Source organism: Hippocampus comes, unplaced genomic scaffold (genome assembly GCF_001891065.2).
Source record: "Hippocampus comes isolate QL1 unplaced genomic scaffold, H_comes_QL1_v1.1 scaffold78, whole genome shotgun sequence".
NCBI classification, from domain to species: Eukaryota; Metazoa; Chordata; class Actinopteri; order Syngnathiformes; family Syngnathidae; genus Hippocampus; species Hippocampus comes.
In genome coordinates this window covers 1,765,172-1,782,183 of record NW_017805798.1, presented here as the reverse complement: position 1 = coordinate 1,782,183, position 17,012 = coordinate 1,765,172, and the positions used below count along the sequence as shown (strand labels likewise).

Here is a 17,012-nt window from a genome sequence, read left to right as displayed (position 1 = left end):
GACTTATCGTGAGACTTATAGTTTCTGCCATCCCACGCGACGCCACTGCACTTGAGTGTGAATATCTGTGCCGTCACCAACCCGACAACATCCTCATCATCATCATCATCATCACCTGAAGTATTTTTCTTCCTACTTTTATCCACTCTGACGGTGACAGCAGCGTCGCATAAGCAAAGAGCGGCGTTTAACGTCCCGGGGGAAGCTTTGACACTCGATCTCATACACGAAGCTGCTCACCGAGCAGCGCTGGAAGTATGTTTACTTCTGGAAAAAAAAAAGGGGGGCACGATTGCAATCGACTAAGTTTGAGCGCAAACGGAGTAGAGCGGAGAAAGTTTCAAAGAAATGCGAGGCTGATGAAATATAGATTGGGCCGGGGTGACAGAGAGTGACGGGGTGTTTTGTCTGGGCTATTCCCATTTCCCGACTGATGAAAACAGCCTTTGATGGTTGGCCCATATGGAGTTTATTACAATCCTCCGGTGATCAAATTCAGAGCAAGCTGCATATGGCGCAATTATTTTTTCAAGTTTCCACACCACATTTGGGATCCCGCGTCACCTCACCGGCAGCTAATTTTTAACAACCGAAGAAAAGAACAGCTGCCCGACTGGAGTCTGCTGCGGGTGTGAACAAACACCATGAAAGCGCTTATTTGAAGTGCTTGTTTGGAGCATTATTTGGCATGCCAATGAAATAGCAGGGACACCTGGGAATGACTCTTGGTAATAATCCAAACCGGCTCCTCCCAGTAAATACTGAAATTATTGCATCTCGTTAGGGTTTACTGCCCGACGAATCACACAACTTTCCCTCAAGTGTGTTATTTCCTCAAATGCACGCAAGTATCGTCAAGGCTTTACCGAGCTGAATGTTCATGATGGACAGTTTTGTGATTGAAATGGAAACTGGGAAGATTACTGTTTGTGCGTCATGCAATCATCTGCAGATATTATTTTCGCTCGCGGCAGTGAAAAGTGTTCTCTCACCTTCGGTAATGTGATTTTTTTTTTTTTTCAGCGACATACTTATTATTTTTTAATCGTCTAAGTTCAGCTTCATTTGAGTACCACTGCATCTTGTTGTCGGCCAGCATTCAGAAGAGAAAAGCGAGACGAAAGGCGGAGCAACGGCACTTTGAAGATGGGAGTCAATCTGGCGACAGCATGTCTTTCATTCTTTGCCTCTTCAGCACCGCGGGAAGAACATCATGCAAAGTTAGCATTGGTGCACAAAGGCCTTTGCTTCCGCACTGCCTATTGTCGCAAATAAAATCGGTCAAATCAAAACAGATCATTTCGTATTGTCGCACAGACTTAATGGCAACTCAGCGTGTGAAGCTGCTTGTGCTGAAAAAGTTAGCTAGCTAATGAGCATTTTATAAATGGTTACGTTGTACGGTCAATGAAGCCCTTATCGACAGTGCATCAACACCTTTGTCATGTCATTACTTTGCCTCTCATGTCGTCCTAGCAGCAAACAAAAAGAGTTTGCAAACTTGGATGCCAGACAGGAGAGATGAACTCCCCAGCTAGCTTAGCATTAGCTCAGTCGCGGCTGGTACAATAAAATGTGGATGGATTTAAAAAGGCGAACAAAAGCAAATAAACGCCCTAGGTTCTACCATTGGCCAAAGCATGATGAGGAATCCTGGTGGTTATAAAGCCATAAAGTCATTTTCAACTAAAAAGGAAAATGTTTTCCTTACATTCCGTAGGTGAGTGAATATAAGAATTTGTCAACCACTTTTGATAAAATTTGAGTTTTCCTTCATTGGACTATGACGTGTTTTTTTCCAGAAAAGATGTGACTCGATGCAAATAGCCATTTCCTGACATCAACGCGTTGATGAATGGAGAATTTGGGTGCGGATTTGAGCTCTGAATGACTGCAACCACGCACAATGCACCCTTTCACAATCTGGATTGTCAAACTCTCTGCGTATAAGCCGCAAACTGGAATAATGGATGTTCAGGAACACTGTGTGTGCACGTGTGCAGTCCGGGGCTCTTAACTTGCAAAAGCCTCATTTAGAATTCCAGACCCCGTTATCAAGCGGAAACCTCTCGCTACGTCAAAGTGCCCAGTTCATTGCAAGAAAGTTTTCACGCCGGGCATTTTGTAAATATCGATTTGTCCACATTGGCGGAAACACCGTGAGCCAAGTAACACTCACATTCAGTCTCGGAGAATAAAACGGTGGCTAGACATTCAGTGTAAAGCTACGCTCTCTTTCTCAATTGCCACTGGGTCGGACAACGAAACCAAAACTCCCATATCAGTGCCCGGCACCTGAATCTCATCCTTGATGAGCTGGAAAACATATAACAGCGCAGCTTTAATACCCAAGTAATTACTGTCACCTTGCCCTGCTGGTAAAATGAGCCCCGCTGCCACTGCCTCTTGTGTTTCTGTTATCTGCGCATAAACGCATTAGCGTGTGCCCCCTTTAATGACATTAATTAGCTGTAAACTGAGCAGATTTTCCTGCTAAGTACTTGGAAGAGTCAATACCATAACACAGGGCTAATATATGCATGCCTGACGTCTATCTATCTAGTTTGGAAGGCGGCGCGACGGGGAGAGGGTTTATGAGCCGGCAGCAACCGGTGGGCTTGATGAGACTGTTCGGTAATAAAGAGGCTATCGTGTATCCATTCGCTTCTCTTGATACGCGGGGAGCGTAATTACATTGCGGCACTATTGACAGACGATTTCTTTTGAAGAGACTCGATTATGCAAAAAAAAAAGAAAGTGAAGAAATGATGATCCGTTGGAAAATGTATCGCCGACGAGTACCAATAAAAGTTCTCTATGGACAATTATAAGTGGGGGAAGAAAAAGAAGCACTCTGAGCCGCCTCTTGTCGCAACAAAGAAAGGAAAAAAATGAAACACTTGCATTGGGCCGAGTGAGCTTGAGACCATTTTGTGGTCGAGGTGGAAATGACAGAACGGCTCGATATGATATGACAATCATGGCAGATGTCAGAATATGCGCAAAGGAAGAAATGGGGCGCATAAAACGTGCTTGAGAAGCATCCTAAGTGATTCTTGAATATTGTTGAAATGTTACCGTCATAAAATGTAACCAAAAAAAAAAACAAAACGGAAATGTAAACAGCACATGGGGCAACAGTGATGCTGCGTTTTGTTTGTCCCATTTGTCTTGGCTGCTTTTCCCGCTAAAGCTAATCATGTTCACCCTGCACATGTAATGAAGAAATATATTGTTGCTGTCGGGCAGGAACCCACAATGTCCAAATATGGTCAATGACGTTTTTTTTTTCTTCCTTTTTTACCTGCGTCGTCGATTATTTTCACGCATTACAAACCAATTTAAAATGTTGAAAATAGCTCGAGAGCAAATCATTTTTGAGCGCTTAACTGTCCGCAAAGTGTTGTTAAAACGCCCGCCGCCTTTTGCCTTGGCAGCAGCGTGGAACTGTGTTGCCTCAAAATTGAAAGCGGAGGTGTTTACATTTGACACGAAAATGACAGGGAATAGATGAGAGACATTTGAGTAAGCCTGTTTTGTTGAAAATGGATTGTGAAACGGTTCGTTGCAAAATGGAGACATCAGCCACGAAGGTGAAGTTTGCAGCGGAATCATTTATGCCCGTTATATTGCTAAGTCAGTTTGTCCTTTTATTTATTATTGCATCACAAATGGCGCCAAGACCTTTCAAGAAGAGTGTGAAAAGCAGATGTAACCACAGTAGTCTGCTTTTGTGAAGTATTGTTGTTATTATTATTATTATTATTTTATTACTTTTTTTTACTGGTTGGGCAATCGTGTGAACTGCGGATGCTGCTGCCATGTTTGGACCATTTTTTTTTATTCATTTTAATAATAGCAAAACAAAATAGCATTTTTAAAAATTATTAAATTAGCCATTGATTATCATAAATATAGTATACGTAATACTAACTCGAAGATGGGCTCTTTGGCAACTCAAAAAGATGGTTTTGGTTTTTTTTTGGGGGTTTTTTTGCGAGGGGGGGGTTCGTGAAAGTAGTAATATTGGAGATGCGCCGATTCCTGTTTAAGGACTTTGCACTCAACCAATCCTGCATCTTTTTCGCCGATCCTGTATCACCCAAATCGAATCATTGTGCCGCTTGAGAAAAATGGATTTGGAAGACGACACTGATCGACATTGGGAATGACATGGATGCTGAGGAACCGTGCCGAGATGGTGCCTGCTGGGTTTTATTGTTTGAGATGACTGTAATTCACTAAAAGTGACATAAGAAAATAAAAATTTTTAAATGTGTTGCAGTCCATTTTTTCATTTGACACGTGTAGAAATCTAAAAAAAAAAAGATGGATCATGGGATCACGGAGGAGGGTTAACCATGTGCGACCCAAATAATGGTTTCAATGACCTTCGGGTCAGCAAGACGAACCTCAGGAGAGTCCCTTCAGGATTCTGATGGGCCCAGAAGCTTGATCATTTCACACATTGAGCGGTCAATGCCAACATGGGTTCAATGATTCCTCCAGCACACGACCATGGTGCCACTAAAAGATGTCCTGTGCTCATCCTGAATAACGTTCACCGCTCTCGCGCTCTCTCGCTGAGTCATGCTTTGAGGCTCGGCGGTGACTTGCAGCGCTCTCAGACTAGGTGCGACTAATGCAGATGGTTCCTAATGCACTACGCTTTGGAAATAAAAGGTTTCTATTAATGGCTTGTGTGCAGACGGAATCCATTGACGGGAAACGCCGGACCACAAGTGACCTCCTCGAATTTCCGAATGCGTACGTCTTGACCCACGTGGCCGCTCGCTTTTAATGGAAGACGAACGACTACTCCGGTGTGGAATGTGGTTATGGGCAGGAGGGGCGCTCATAACTCAGGCAAGTTTTCCAGACAGTTTAATGCTGTAATGGTTGCTCATTGGTGTCATTGATTAGCCTTTATGAAGGGCCCACAGACAGGAAGTTGTTCTTCATTCAGTACCAACCATTTTCAGACCCACCTCTGTATTTATTTATATATACGGGGGGGGACACAACCTGTCATTTACTTGCGGGTAGACCACTGAAGGATTTATGGAAAACCCACCGGAAATTTGCAGCCGACAAATGAGTTGAAAAAATGCAATAAATTGAAACACGCCACCGGTCGTTTGACTCATTAAAAAATCATGTCAGGAAACCTCAACACCTTTGTTGGGGGCGGAGGGGATAAGAGGTGATCTGTCAAAGCGCTAACGTCTGTCAACAACTCAATTTCTGGCGCCGGTCCCGGGACGCCGCAGTGAGACGATCAAGAACTGGTTTTCTCACGCAGGCAATCGCAAAGGAACCTTCATCATCATTTGTTTACAGCTCATAGACGGAGTGTCGGTTGCGCTCATCTCCCTCGCTGGAATAATTGGCGTAATGATTTGGGAGCTTTTACCAGACAACGCGTACGGGCGTGAGAGAACAATTTTGAGGAGCAACACAGACATTTCCTTTTTCTTCCTTCCTTCCTTCCTTCCTTCTCTCCTCATCAGCTCAATTATTTCTTCAGATGATGATCGTGAAAACCGAAAGCAGCCCACGAGAATTCGGATTCCACACTTGGACTCCTCCGTCGAACGCAAGCAGACCAACAGTGGACGCAGCGGGAAGAATTTCAAGGTTTCGTTGTGGTGAGCGGATCGATCCGAATGTCGATGATATCGATCGCAAGGGCGGTATTAATTTTTGATTGATACTAGCGCGATGAGACCGATAAAGTGGTTTCAGGTTTCTCTTGTATAAACTGCTGCGGTCTCTTGCATAAAAACTTGCAAACAAAACCAGGATTGCGAACAAGGTGGCTTCTTTCTTAACTCAAGACATGCATGATTGATGAATTGTTTACTTTTCATTGATGATATTTTCAGCAGTTTGTTATTTTTTACTTTTCCAGAAAGTGACAAGACGTGCACCGAAGGGGAGACGTGTTTCATTATTTTGTTTTGGATTGCCTCAACACACATTTTACTTCAAAAAGAATTGTTGCGGCATGATAATCTCGAACAATTGACTTAGACGCGCTTCACTTCATGGACGTGAATGTCATTTGCTCATGCCATTAAAAACGTAGACCAAATCGTTGAGTCTGTGCCTGACAATTAAAATGATGGAAGCAATTTTAAGGTACAAAAGCCAACTCAAGGGATAACAACCAATTTGGGAGAGAGACAAAGTAATAAATATGTCCGATCTATTTCTGGCTGAGAAACAAAACATATTTTGGGACGCATGGAGACAAATAATGAAAAATTGGGCAGCGGTGGTTCAGTCCGCAAGGACTGGCCTCGGCCAGGTCGCTTGTTGTAATCCACATACAGATGAAGCCATTTGCCGCGGCCCGGTAGCGACACGAGGGAATCTCGGCATTTATACCGACTAGTGCAGACAAGAAAATGAGTGACGGGGGCCGTGCGCCGCGGAGGAAACGACGGATTGAGAGGGCGAGGGATCACCGAGGTGAGAGGAAGAAGCGAGACGTGACATCGGTGAAAAGTCATGAGGAATGTCGTCGTCAGACAATCCGCCGCGACATCGGAAGGAAGAGCGGCGTTCACGCCTCCGATTTGCATTTTAATCCGACCGCTCCTCCGAGAGCAAAACTCGATTCACGTCAGAGCTCCTGAACGTGGCACCACGCGGGCCAGTTGTGTCGCCGCGGCCGTGACAGATGATGCATTTTCAACAACCTGGTATTGATTTGTGTATGGAAGGATGTGACACGTGCGGGTAGAAATTTGCTGAACTCCTGTTTAAAGATCAACAGATCAATTCCTCCTGATCCAGTAAGTGACGCCCTATTTCCCCTGAATGACTCACTGCTTTTTTCTTTCTTTTTTTTTTTTTTAACTTTTCATCTCTCCAGGGGATACAAATTATACTTTTTTTTTTTTTTCCGAGGCACACTCACTGCTTTGAATTTCACTTATAAGTATTTTATCTGGAGGGATTTTACTCTGCGACAATTTCAGTTGCAGCTCTCGCGGCGTATATATCGAATCAATGGTTCGATCGAACCCCACCCCAGTGGTTCGGTGAATCGGTCTCAGGGGTTCGACGAAGCCTCTGCCATGGAGGTTAAGACATACCCGACTCAACATGTCAGTTAGTTATGATACGCCCACGTGGCCATCACTGGCTGCAGATGATCACATTACATTGTTTGTCCAATCAGTGCTGCGGGAAATTTAATTCGCTCAGTCGTCAACGTATGACTCTTGCGATAGTACGTCGTGTGATTTTTTTTTTTTAGAATTTTTTTAATACATGCTAACTATGTCGAGCAAAAAAAAAAAAAGCGGTCGGACGAATATTTACAACATGGATTCACATGCATCACGGAAAGTGATGCATGGGGTTTTCTCCGGGTACTCCGGTTTCCTCCCACGTTCCAAAAAACATGCATGGCAGGCCGATTGAATACTCTAAATTGTCCCGAGGTGTGAGTGTGAGCGCGGATGGTTGTTCGTCTCTGTGTGCCCTGCGATTGGCTGGCAACCGTTTCTGGGTGTCCCTAAGACAGCTGGGACAGGCTCCAGCACGCCCCGCGACCCTTGTGAGGATGAAGCGGATCAAAAAATGATTGAATGGTTGGATGGATGGATATATAAGCCAGCTCCGAATGATCATCTCCTGCTCCGAGACAAGTCTGTTTCTCATTCCGCACCAGACAGAAGTGATGAAATGTCTCACACTGGCCTGGAAGAAAAGAAAATGGGCGTCCAAGTCATGTCGCCTTGCCGTAGATGGGACTGAATGCCGAGCATGCTCAATAAAATCCTTGGCAATATTTAAAAGGTCGATTAAACCTCATCTTCGAAAAGTTTTAGGATTCTCTACTCGCGAAAAAAGCCTTTTATGTCTTGATTTAGAGAGAGCTGATTTAAATAAATAAATAAAATAAAAGGCACATCCAACCTGCACAAGCTAATTCTCCAAAGCCACTGAATATTTGGAATGGAATTGCTTGTAGCTTTTCTGACATTGCTTCACATCAAAGATATGAATGCAAAATGAATTTTTACTTGTCTCCGCCAGATATTCGCACAAGGTCGCTCAGTTTTACAATTTTAAGTGAGACTTACTTTCAGAATTCAATAAAATGTGTTATTTCGAGATAAATTTGCCAACGTGGAGCAAGAATGGTTTGTTACCTATTCAAACCGTTTGTTCTCTGACTTCCTCTCAAAGTGCTTCCCACCCGCTCGACACTATCAAATTCCGTTTTAAAATCCCCACTAAATTATGCAACCTCTGGAATCAAGTGTGCAATGTTTGCCCTTCAGATTAAAAGCGCAGCACTAGTGTACGCAAGGCAAAGAAATGGCCCTTAAGAGCGTTTTTTTCAATGAAGGCAAGAATAGCATCTAATGCCGAGATGGGCAACTTCAAGCAATTTTTCATCAGTGCTACTCGGGTGTGGGGGGGGTATGATGATATGATGATATTTTTGAGGTACTATGTTTGTCCTATCTGTCATTCCAAATTGGGGGGAAAAAGAATATTCAGTCTAATCAGAGTCGTGTCATGTCTGTCATCTAGTGGTGAATGGCGGAATTACAACTTAAAATGACAGTCAACCTCCGCATGCTTGCAGTCAGCACCTGTGGCTTTGCATATTCCCAGCCTTTTTTTTTTTAGATATCTTTTTTTCCCCATTGTTTCTGCAATTATTTTCCCCATGTCACCCGATTTTATTTTTTGTCGTAAACATGTATTGAATATAGCTCATCATCCATGTATAATTAAAGACCCAAAAGTTCTATACGCTCATAGTTTCAATCTAAATTTTCCACGAAAAACGCCCCCCCCCCACCAAAAAAAGAAACAAAAATCACAAAGAAACAAAATATCAAAAAAGAATCCATGTATGGTTATTTTAAAAAAAGGGAAAAAAATCTCCCAAATTTCGAGCGGGCCAAGCCACCAGTTGGCCATCCCTGACCAAATGCACGTGTTTCTGTGAGCTGAATCTTTCTGTCCATTTTTCTCTTGTCTATCTCATAGCCATTCATCATCCCATCATCTATCCATCTACCCATCAAGCGCTCTATTATTTATCTTCCTTTTGTGTAAGTCAGTGTTTCCGTCTGTCCATCATTTATCCATCTAAATATGCGCCCATCCATCAACCCATATCACCCATCTGCCATTGTGGTTTCTCTGGCGAATGGGGCGGTGAAGCTCTCTCCCCAGAAAAGCAGAAGAGTGAGCACGACTGCCAGGGTTTTTTTTTTTTTGTGTTTTGAGGGAGGGGAAAAGGAAGCAAATGGCTGTAGGTGATTGAATTCTGCCTAGCAACCAGCGGCCACGCAAATATGCGATTTCCATGAGCAGAAAAGAACAAAACAAAGCAATTTCTCTCCATCAATCCATTCATTTATCAATCAATGTGGCGCCCCTGCTTGCTAAAATCTGCTCGGGCCCCACTTTGACACGCGCTTCTAATTTAAGAAGCGCTTCTGCTTCTGTCTGATTAACAATTTACCAGGCCATCAGTCAGCCTACTCCACTGGGCCCGTAATCAGTGTCGTCGGCGTGCAGGCAGCAGCGCAGCGCTGCACATTTGCAGCTGGACTCGCAACAAGCGCGCAACTTCCATGGAACACAGTGACAGAGAAATGGACACAAAGTGGAGCGACGCGACACAGCGACATGACAAATGGGCGATTTGTTTGCACACCTTCAAAAGCGCCGCCGTGTAGCATCACGGCAATGCGAGAGGATGGATGCCTTTTCTCCGGCAGCGAGCGGGCTTCGGTGCCCCGCGCCGGCTCAGACAGTAATGCTTACCTCATCTCGGTCGCCGCTGCACATTTTATGCTTGCACTTTGAAAGGCTGCTCTCAGGCACACCGAGAGGCTTGACCCGCTCTGTCATGCGTAAGCACCTTTAAAAGGATTACGATACAGTGTCACTGTAGATTTTTGTAAATAGACGAAGAAATCCTCCATGAGACTTCATCCGTGGTGAAGATGCAACATATTAAATCAGCGATTGCGCCATCCTCAAGTCAAGTCAGCAGAGAAACGGCGTTTTGTTGCAACTAACATTTCATCGACCCTGGAAGGTTTCGCTTTGCTTTCTCTGGAACAAAACAAACACGCGTTTTCTCATGCATACACTTGTCTGCCAAAGGAAATTGGGAACTTGTGATTCCTCGTATAGATGAGAACAAATGTACTCTCTCGGTCCTGCATTTTTTTTTTTTTTTTTTTTTTTTGCCAAAACTCTTATCTGTGTCTACATTTGTGGAATCCCAAATCTGTGCGGAACCTTTCCGGAAAACCTGACAGTATTTCTTTTGTTGATGGTTATTTTTCATTTTTTTTTTTTTTTTTTTTTTTGCCAAAACTCTTATCTGTGTCTACATTTGTGGAATCCCAAATCTGTGCGGAACCTTTCCGGAAAACCTGACAGTATTTCTTTTGTTGATGGTTATTTTTCATTTTTTTTTTTTTTTTTTTTTGCCAAAACTCTTATCTGTGTCTACATTTGTGGAATCCCAAATCTGTGCGGAACCTTTCCGGAAAACCTGACAGTATTTCTTTTGTTGATGGTTATTTTTCATTTTTTTTTTTTTTTTTTTTTGCCAAAACTCTTATCTGTGTCTACATTTGTGGAATCCCAAATCTGTGCGGAACCTTTCCGGAAAACCTGACAGTATTTCTTTTGTTGATGGTTATTTTTCATTTTTTTTTTTTTTTTTTTTTGCCAAAACTCTTATCTGTGTCTACATTTGTGGAATCCCAAATCTGTGCGGAACCTTTCCGGAAAACCTGACAGTATTTCTTTTGTTGATGGTTATTTTTCATTTTTTTTTTTTTTTTTTTTTGCCAAAACTCTTATCTGTGTCTACATTTGTGGAATCCCAAATCTGTGCGGAACCTTTCCGGAAAACCTGACAGTATTTCTTTTGTTGATGGTTATTTTTCATTTTTTTTTTTTTTTTTTTTTGCCAAAACTCTTATCTGTGTCTACATTTGTGGAATCCCAAATCTGTGCGGAACCTTTCCGGAAAACCTGACAGTATTTCTTTTGTTGATGGTTATTTTTCATTTTTTTTTTTTTTTTTTTTTGCCAAAACTCTTATCTGTGTCTACATTTGTGGAATCCCAAATCTGTGCGGAACCTTTCCGGAAAACCTGACAGTATTTCTTTTGTTGATGGTTATTTTTCATTTTTTTTTTTTTTTTTTTTTGCCAAAACTCTTATCTGTGTCTACATTTGTGGAATCCCAAATCTGTGCGGAACCTTTCCGGAAAACCTGACAGTATTTCTTTTGTTGATGGTTATTTTTCATTTTTTTTTTTTTTTTTTTTTGCCAAAACTCTTATCTGTGTCTACATTTGTGGAATCCCAAATCTGTGCGGAACCTTTCCGGAAAACCTGACAGTATTTCTTTTGTTGATGGTTATTTTTCATTTTTTTTTTTTTTTTTTTTTGCCAAAACTCTTATCTGTGTCTACATTTGTGGAATCCCAAATCTGTGCGGAACCTTTCCGGAAAACCTGACAGTATTTCTTTTGTTGATGGTTATTTTTCATTTTTTTTTTTTTTTTTCAATTTAGATTGATCGTGATGTCATTTTTGCAGTCACAATTCTTGAAAAAAAAGAATGAATTGAGCTCAATGAAATAGCCACATCTGCACTTTTAAAGCTCAACGACAACCAGAAGACAATTGATATCGCCACCTTGAAAAGCAGCTGGAAGCACCAAATTGCAATCTCATCACAATTATTTATAGCCTACCTGAGTGCAGTCGTTTCTTTTTCTGCCAACTCGTAACTTCATCGGGTTGGCCAATGCAACCCAAAAATTTGCATATTGGTCCTTTTTGTTGGACAGAGTGCTTTTTAACAGTTGCACTGTATTCTTAAATATCTGCTTGTTTTTTTCATTGGGTCAAAACTAGTTTCAGTATTCATCGGATTGTTCGTAAAACCGATATTGATCTAATGTGGGGGGAGCGGGGGGGGGGGAATAGAATGAAGATATATGGAGACATGTACACAGTTTCACACTCGCAACTGCCCCACCGAGGGCGACTCGAACGCTGACGCGGCTCGGAATGGAAAATGACTTCGACAGCCTCGCTCGCACATGTAAAGCGGACCGGCACTACATAAAGGGTGCAGCTAATTAACAGAATTCCCTGACGGACGGCGCACATCGGGATGCGGTGAACATCTCAGATCCGCCTCCGCCTGCTGCAGTCCATCACCGAGACGTTAACGTTAATGGCGCCAAGCCGCTGTTTGTTGCACAAAGCACTGACATCTTCATCCTCGATTTTTGTTTTCATGAAGAGGACAATGCCTTTCAGACACGTGGAATGCATCTGCAACTGACCGCAGAAATCAACAGGGTCACATGACGGCATGTCATGATGATGTTGCAATGTAACTAGCATAAGTTTTTTGGGGGTTTTTTGTTTGTTTGTTTTTTTGTGGGGCACTTGGTATTTTATCGTGGGATAAGGACACTACATTGAGGGGCCGATTATTTTTTTATTTTGCTTAACGGTGTGAAATGGGGCGTTCAGTGGACCAAGTTTTACGAGTGGCTGACTCCACGTGCAGGCAAACTTCGGGTTATGCTTTGGCTTGCAGTCATCGATTTAGTTTTTTTCCAGAAATGCTGGTTAGGTGTTGCCAAAAAAAAAAAATGTTCATGAGAGATGCTGAAAGGTTAACAAAGAGATGTTTCTAATTCATTTGACAGTCTAATGGGCAAAGAAAAGTACTTCAGCATTATTCAAAAGGGACTTTTCCACATTTAAAATTCCTCGTCGGGGTTAGTTTTAACCTTGCTGCAAAATAAATACGCTAGGAAACCATGTGATGGGCTGGATTTAGGTAACAGGTGTAGAAAGTAAAAACGAAACCGCAAAACGAAACGGCGGAATCAGCACTCGGGCACGTTGCGCTGAAATGACAAACAGAGCACAACTAGTGGTCATGAAATCTGCGGAGGTCTTGGTCTCGGTTGGCTAAGTGCGACAAGGAGTGGATATTAAAACCAGAAATCTCAGCACTTGGCAGTGTGATCAATAAGTCAGCGGCATTGACTAACGACACTCGGAGCAACAGAACATATTCCAGTCGTTTGGCTCCGATATATCAGTCGTATAGCTCTCTGCCGATGCCTCGTCCAAATTGGACCCCAGCAAATTCCTTCTCAATGACATTGCGGTGAAATGAATATACAACATACCGCACTAAAAGGCGCACTGGATTATGAGGCGCACCTTCAACGAATGGCCTATTTTGTCTTTTTTTTTCATATATTGGGCTCACCGCATTATAAGACGCAATCTACAATGCATCCACTAGATGGAGCTACGCTCAAGGAAACGCCAACAGAAATAACGATCAGATGTCAGTAAAACTTTTTGAATAAAGCAGCGACACAGTTCACTTAACCAACAGCAAGTTAGAACGTTGACTTGTTAACGTTGAACTCGCTTGCCGCTGCTCTATTTCCGTGTTCAACTGCGTAACCCGATCGCCTTAAGTTTGAACTCCTCGTTGTCAGCATGTCTCGAGCAAGGAGCCATTTTGGGGGCCGAAATATGACCGTAATGACACATCCATTTTAAGGCGCGCTGTGAGCTTTGAAGAAAATGGAAGGCTTCCAGGTGCGCCTTTTAGTGCGGAAAATACGGTACTTCTCTCATTTGCGGCGTGTGAAAGACACGAAGCAGAAGACCAAATCTGATAACCGTCAAGCATTCCAATTTCCTGACTGGCTTCAGACGTGCTTTTGAATGAACGCACACACACACACACACACACACACACACACACAGCACATAAACAAACCCCCTTTTCTGCTCTTTATGCGCACGCCCACCCAAACACGCCGATGGATCAATTTCACGTTTCCGCTCAGGGTTGCGGAAGATGTCGCCTTTCATTGCCAGTTTAAGGCACCGTGTTTGATCCCACCTAATGCTGCTATGCAAATCAGCCATTGTTATTCGATCTGCGCCTGTCCTCGTTTTCTTTGCGCCGTGATAAGTCCCCGACAATTATCTCTCCACCTCAGATGCTGCATCCTGTGGCCTATTTCCTAAAAATAGGGCACCGCTTTTTTGGCACTGCCACAACAAACAAACGGTTAACTCATTAAAGAGAGACAATAAGCCTGACTTTCTCGCGGCTTTGTAAGTGCTGAAAGGGAAAGCGTTCCGTCCCACCATAATGGTTTTAGCCACTCATTTGGGCACTTTGTTTCTTTTTTTTTTTTTGCCAGGGAGTTTAAAAAAAAAAAAAAAAAAGAAACAGCCATGAGCAACAGCTTTGCCACTCAGGCATTGATCAGATGATTCCAATTTGGTTGGGGTTGAATTTAAGTCCGACCACAATCTGACTGACAGAAACAATTGCATCCTGCGGGAAAATTATGCATCTAGGACGCGGGACGCAGAGGTAACGAGATGGCTGTATATATATATATATATATGAGAGAGAGAGATGCAATAGTTAATTGACAACTAATCAATTATTCCTTTTTTTTTTAACTTGTTTCATTATAAATTCAGCCTCTCAACAGTAAATGTTCTCAGATTTGGTGGTCGTCTATCTAAGAAAGCAGACTGGTTATATTTGTGTTGTTTCAAAAAAAAATTCCCAACTTAAATTTCCAAGTTAAGCGCTGTTGCCTGGTTGCTTTTTTTTCTTTTGACTTTGAGTTACAAACAAATTTCAAATGCCACTGAGAGAAGTTAAATTTAAAAAATGGAGCTGTTAAGGTACTGGAATGCCCTCACATGTGGGCAAGGAGCGCCACCGTCACTAAGGTACTTTGTTACTCGGGATAAACCGTCAGACACACAAACACAAAATGAAAACACTCATAAAGTGCTGCAGTTGATCACAACTCATGCCCAGAAGCGTTTTAAATATTTATTCTTCCACTTACAACGTCATTATCATGTGTCACAGTATCCATGTGGCCCGACGACTTCATTCCTATTCTACTGTACATCTCGCCTGCAAAGCGATGAAAAAAAAATGGGGGTCTGTGGGAGGTAGTGCCAGAAAAAAGGGTCTGCAAATGCATATGTATAACATGGGGGGGGGTGACTTCTCAAAGAGAATGCACAAGTAGGAGTGCCACTTTGATTTATCTGGATGGGAAATGCAAAGATGGACCTACCATAATCTGCGGCTTTCTTCCCGTAATCCTGCAGTTTTAGGAACGTAATGAGCAGCGTGAAGAGGAGTGGGTATAACATGCGTAAGCCCTGTCAGTGTGTGTGCGCGTGCATGCGCGTGCTTTTGTGTGTGTGAACGTGTGTGACTCAGGGTGGGGCAGTGTGGCCGCATACAATGGGAAAATGCAAGTTCATTCTGTTCTCGCTCATGACTCAAAAGACTGAAATCATCTTTCCACATTGAGATGAATGGAAATTGGATTAATCTGTTCCAGCCCCCCCCTAAGAAAACATTAAAAATAGCACTCTATGTGACTATACTTTACAAATACATAATGTCGTAAAGTAATTGAAGAAAGCATCAAGAATCAAACAGTTTTTGCCCTTTTTTTCAGTTCAGTGGACATTGTGTTGCTGCTCCTTCTATGGGGGACCATATGAACAAATGTGATTTTATATATATATATATCGGCTTTGCTGTGGGTTTAGTTTGACAGCAAACTTCAACTGGGAGTAGCAACAAACAGTTTGAAGCCACTCTTTATTGTATTTATTTATTTTGGAAGAATCGTTCACCATCTGCCAAACTGCTGCGAATTGTGAAGTAATTTGAATTCACTGCCAGCATAGAGGACTTAACAGGTCAAAAAAAAAAATAAAATAAAATAAAAATAAACTCGAACTATGTCTTTGAAAAAACACCCGATGGAAGTAAAAATGAGTTGTGATGCTGGCACTGTACAGAATGTGACATTTTCTGCGTGAACAGCAAAACACAACCACACGAGGGCAGGTGCATCCTCCTCCCAGCATGCACCCTCCGTCTGGCTGCCAAAAACTGAGGTTGTTGGTCATTTCCGGTGGGACTGGACTGGGGAAGGGCAAGCCGTGTTAGAATTGCTCAAGAATCGAACCCGGACGAAAGCTGGCAAGAGTCAATTTCCTGTCACTCTATTGGGTTCACTCTACAGTGGGACGAGGACACACGCAAACAAACAAACAAAAAAAAAATCCAATTATCAAAGTGTGTGTGGGGGGGATGGGGGGGGGCGGTTGAGGCTCATGCACTGCGTGGTGCTACTGAGCCGCCAAGTGGACTGTCTGCAAATTTCATCATAGGGGAGGAGGCGAGAGCTTCCAGGTAGGTGCGCGCCCTGGTTAAATTGTTCCATCACACACGCAGACTGCAGTCACTCCGAATAGGGAAATGAAATGCATTCACATCACGAGTTAACCCCCCCATTCATCAGAAATTATTAAACAACCCCCTAAATGAACCCGAATGGCCCCAGTGCGCAGTTATCCATCACGTCTGTTTTATGTGTAAACTTAACTCACGACCCTGTGTCAATACTCACCATCAGCAATAATGGTCTTCATGGTTTGAGGCGGGGTGTTAATGGTGTTACTGGAAGGTGCGTAAATCCAGACAGATCGGCAATCCGGAGGTGGGAACGGCCAGCCCCTGCAAACTTTAGCCGCGGCTCTTCCCGAGTGGGCAGCCCGCTCTGTGCCCGCACCCGAGCTCGGTCATGCGGGCGACTTGACGGAAAGAGTCCGGGATAAACATCCAGTTTAGGATCGGCGCGCTCGAGACACCAGTCGACGCCGAAATATAGGGCGTCAAAACAGCTCCGAGGTCCACATTGACACGCAGCACACTCACACAGACACACACAACAAACACAACAAAAAAAAAAATGGAAGAAGAAAAAGTCGAATCAGCGGCAAAGGCGCAAACACAAGATCGAATCCATGTTTTTTAAAAGCACGTATCCTCTTGTCCAATCCTGTAGTTTCCAAGTCGAAAGTGTGTGGATGCGCATGGATGGTGC

At 43.1% G+C, this 17,012-nt stretch overlaps 1 protein-coding gene across 1 annotated transcript in view; it reads right to left on the bottom strand.

Moving 5' to 3' along the window:
- Positions 1 to 17,006, bottom strand: part of rtn4r (reticulon 4 receptor) — a 53,758-nt gene extending 36,752 nt beyond the window's left edge. Inside the window, exon 1 of the mRNA XM_019885487.1 lies at positions 16,536 to 17,006. Coding sequence (XP_019741046.1) covers positions 16,536 to 16,557 — 22 coding nt within the window. The 5' untranslated portion in view covers positions 16,558 to 17,006. The remainder of the gene's footprint in view (positions 1 to 16,535) is intronic.
- Between the last annotated feature and the right edge of the window lie 6 nt (positions 17,007 to 17,012).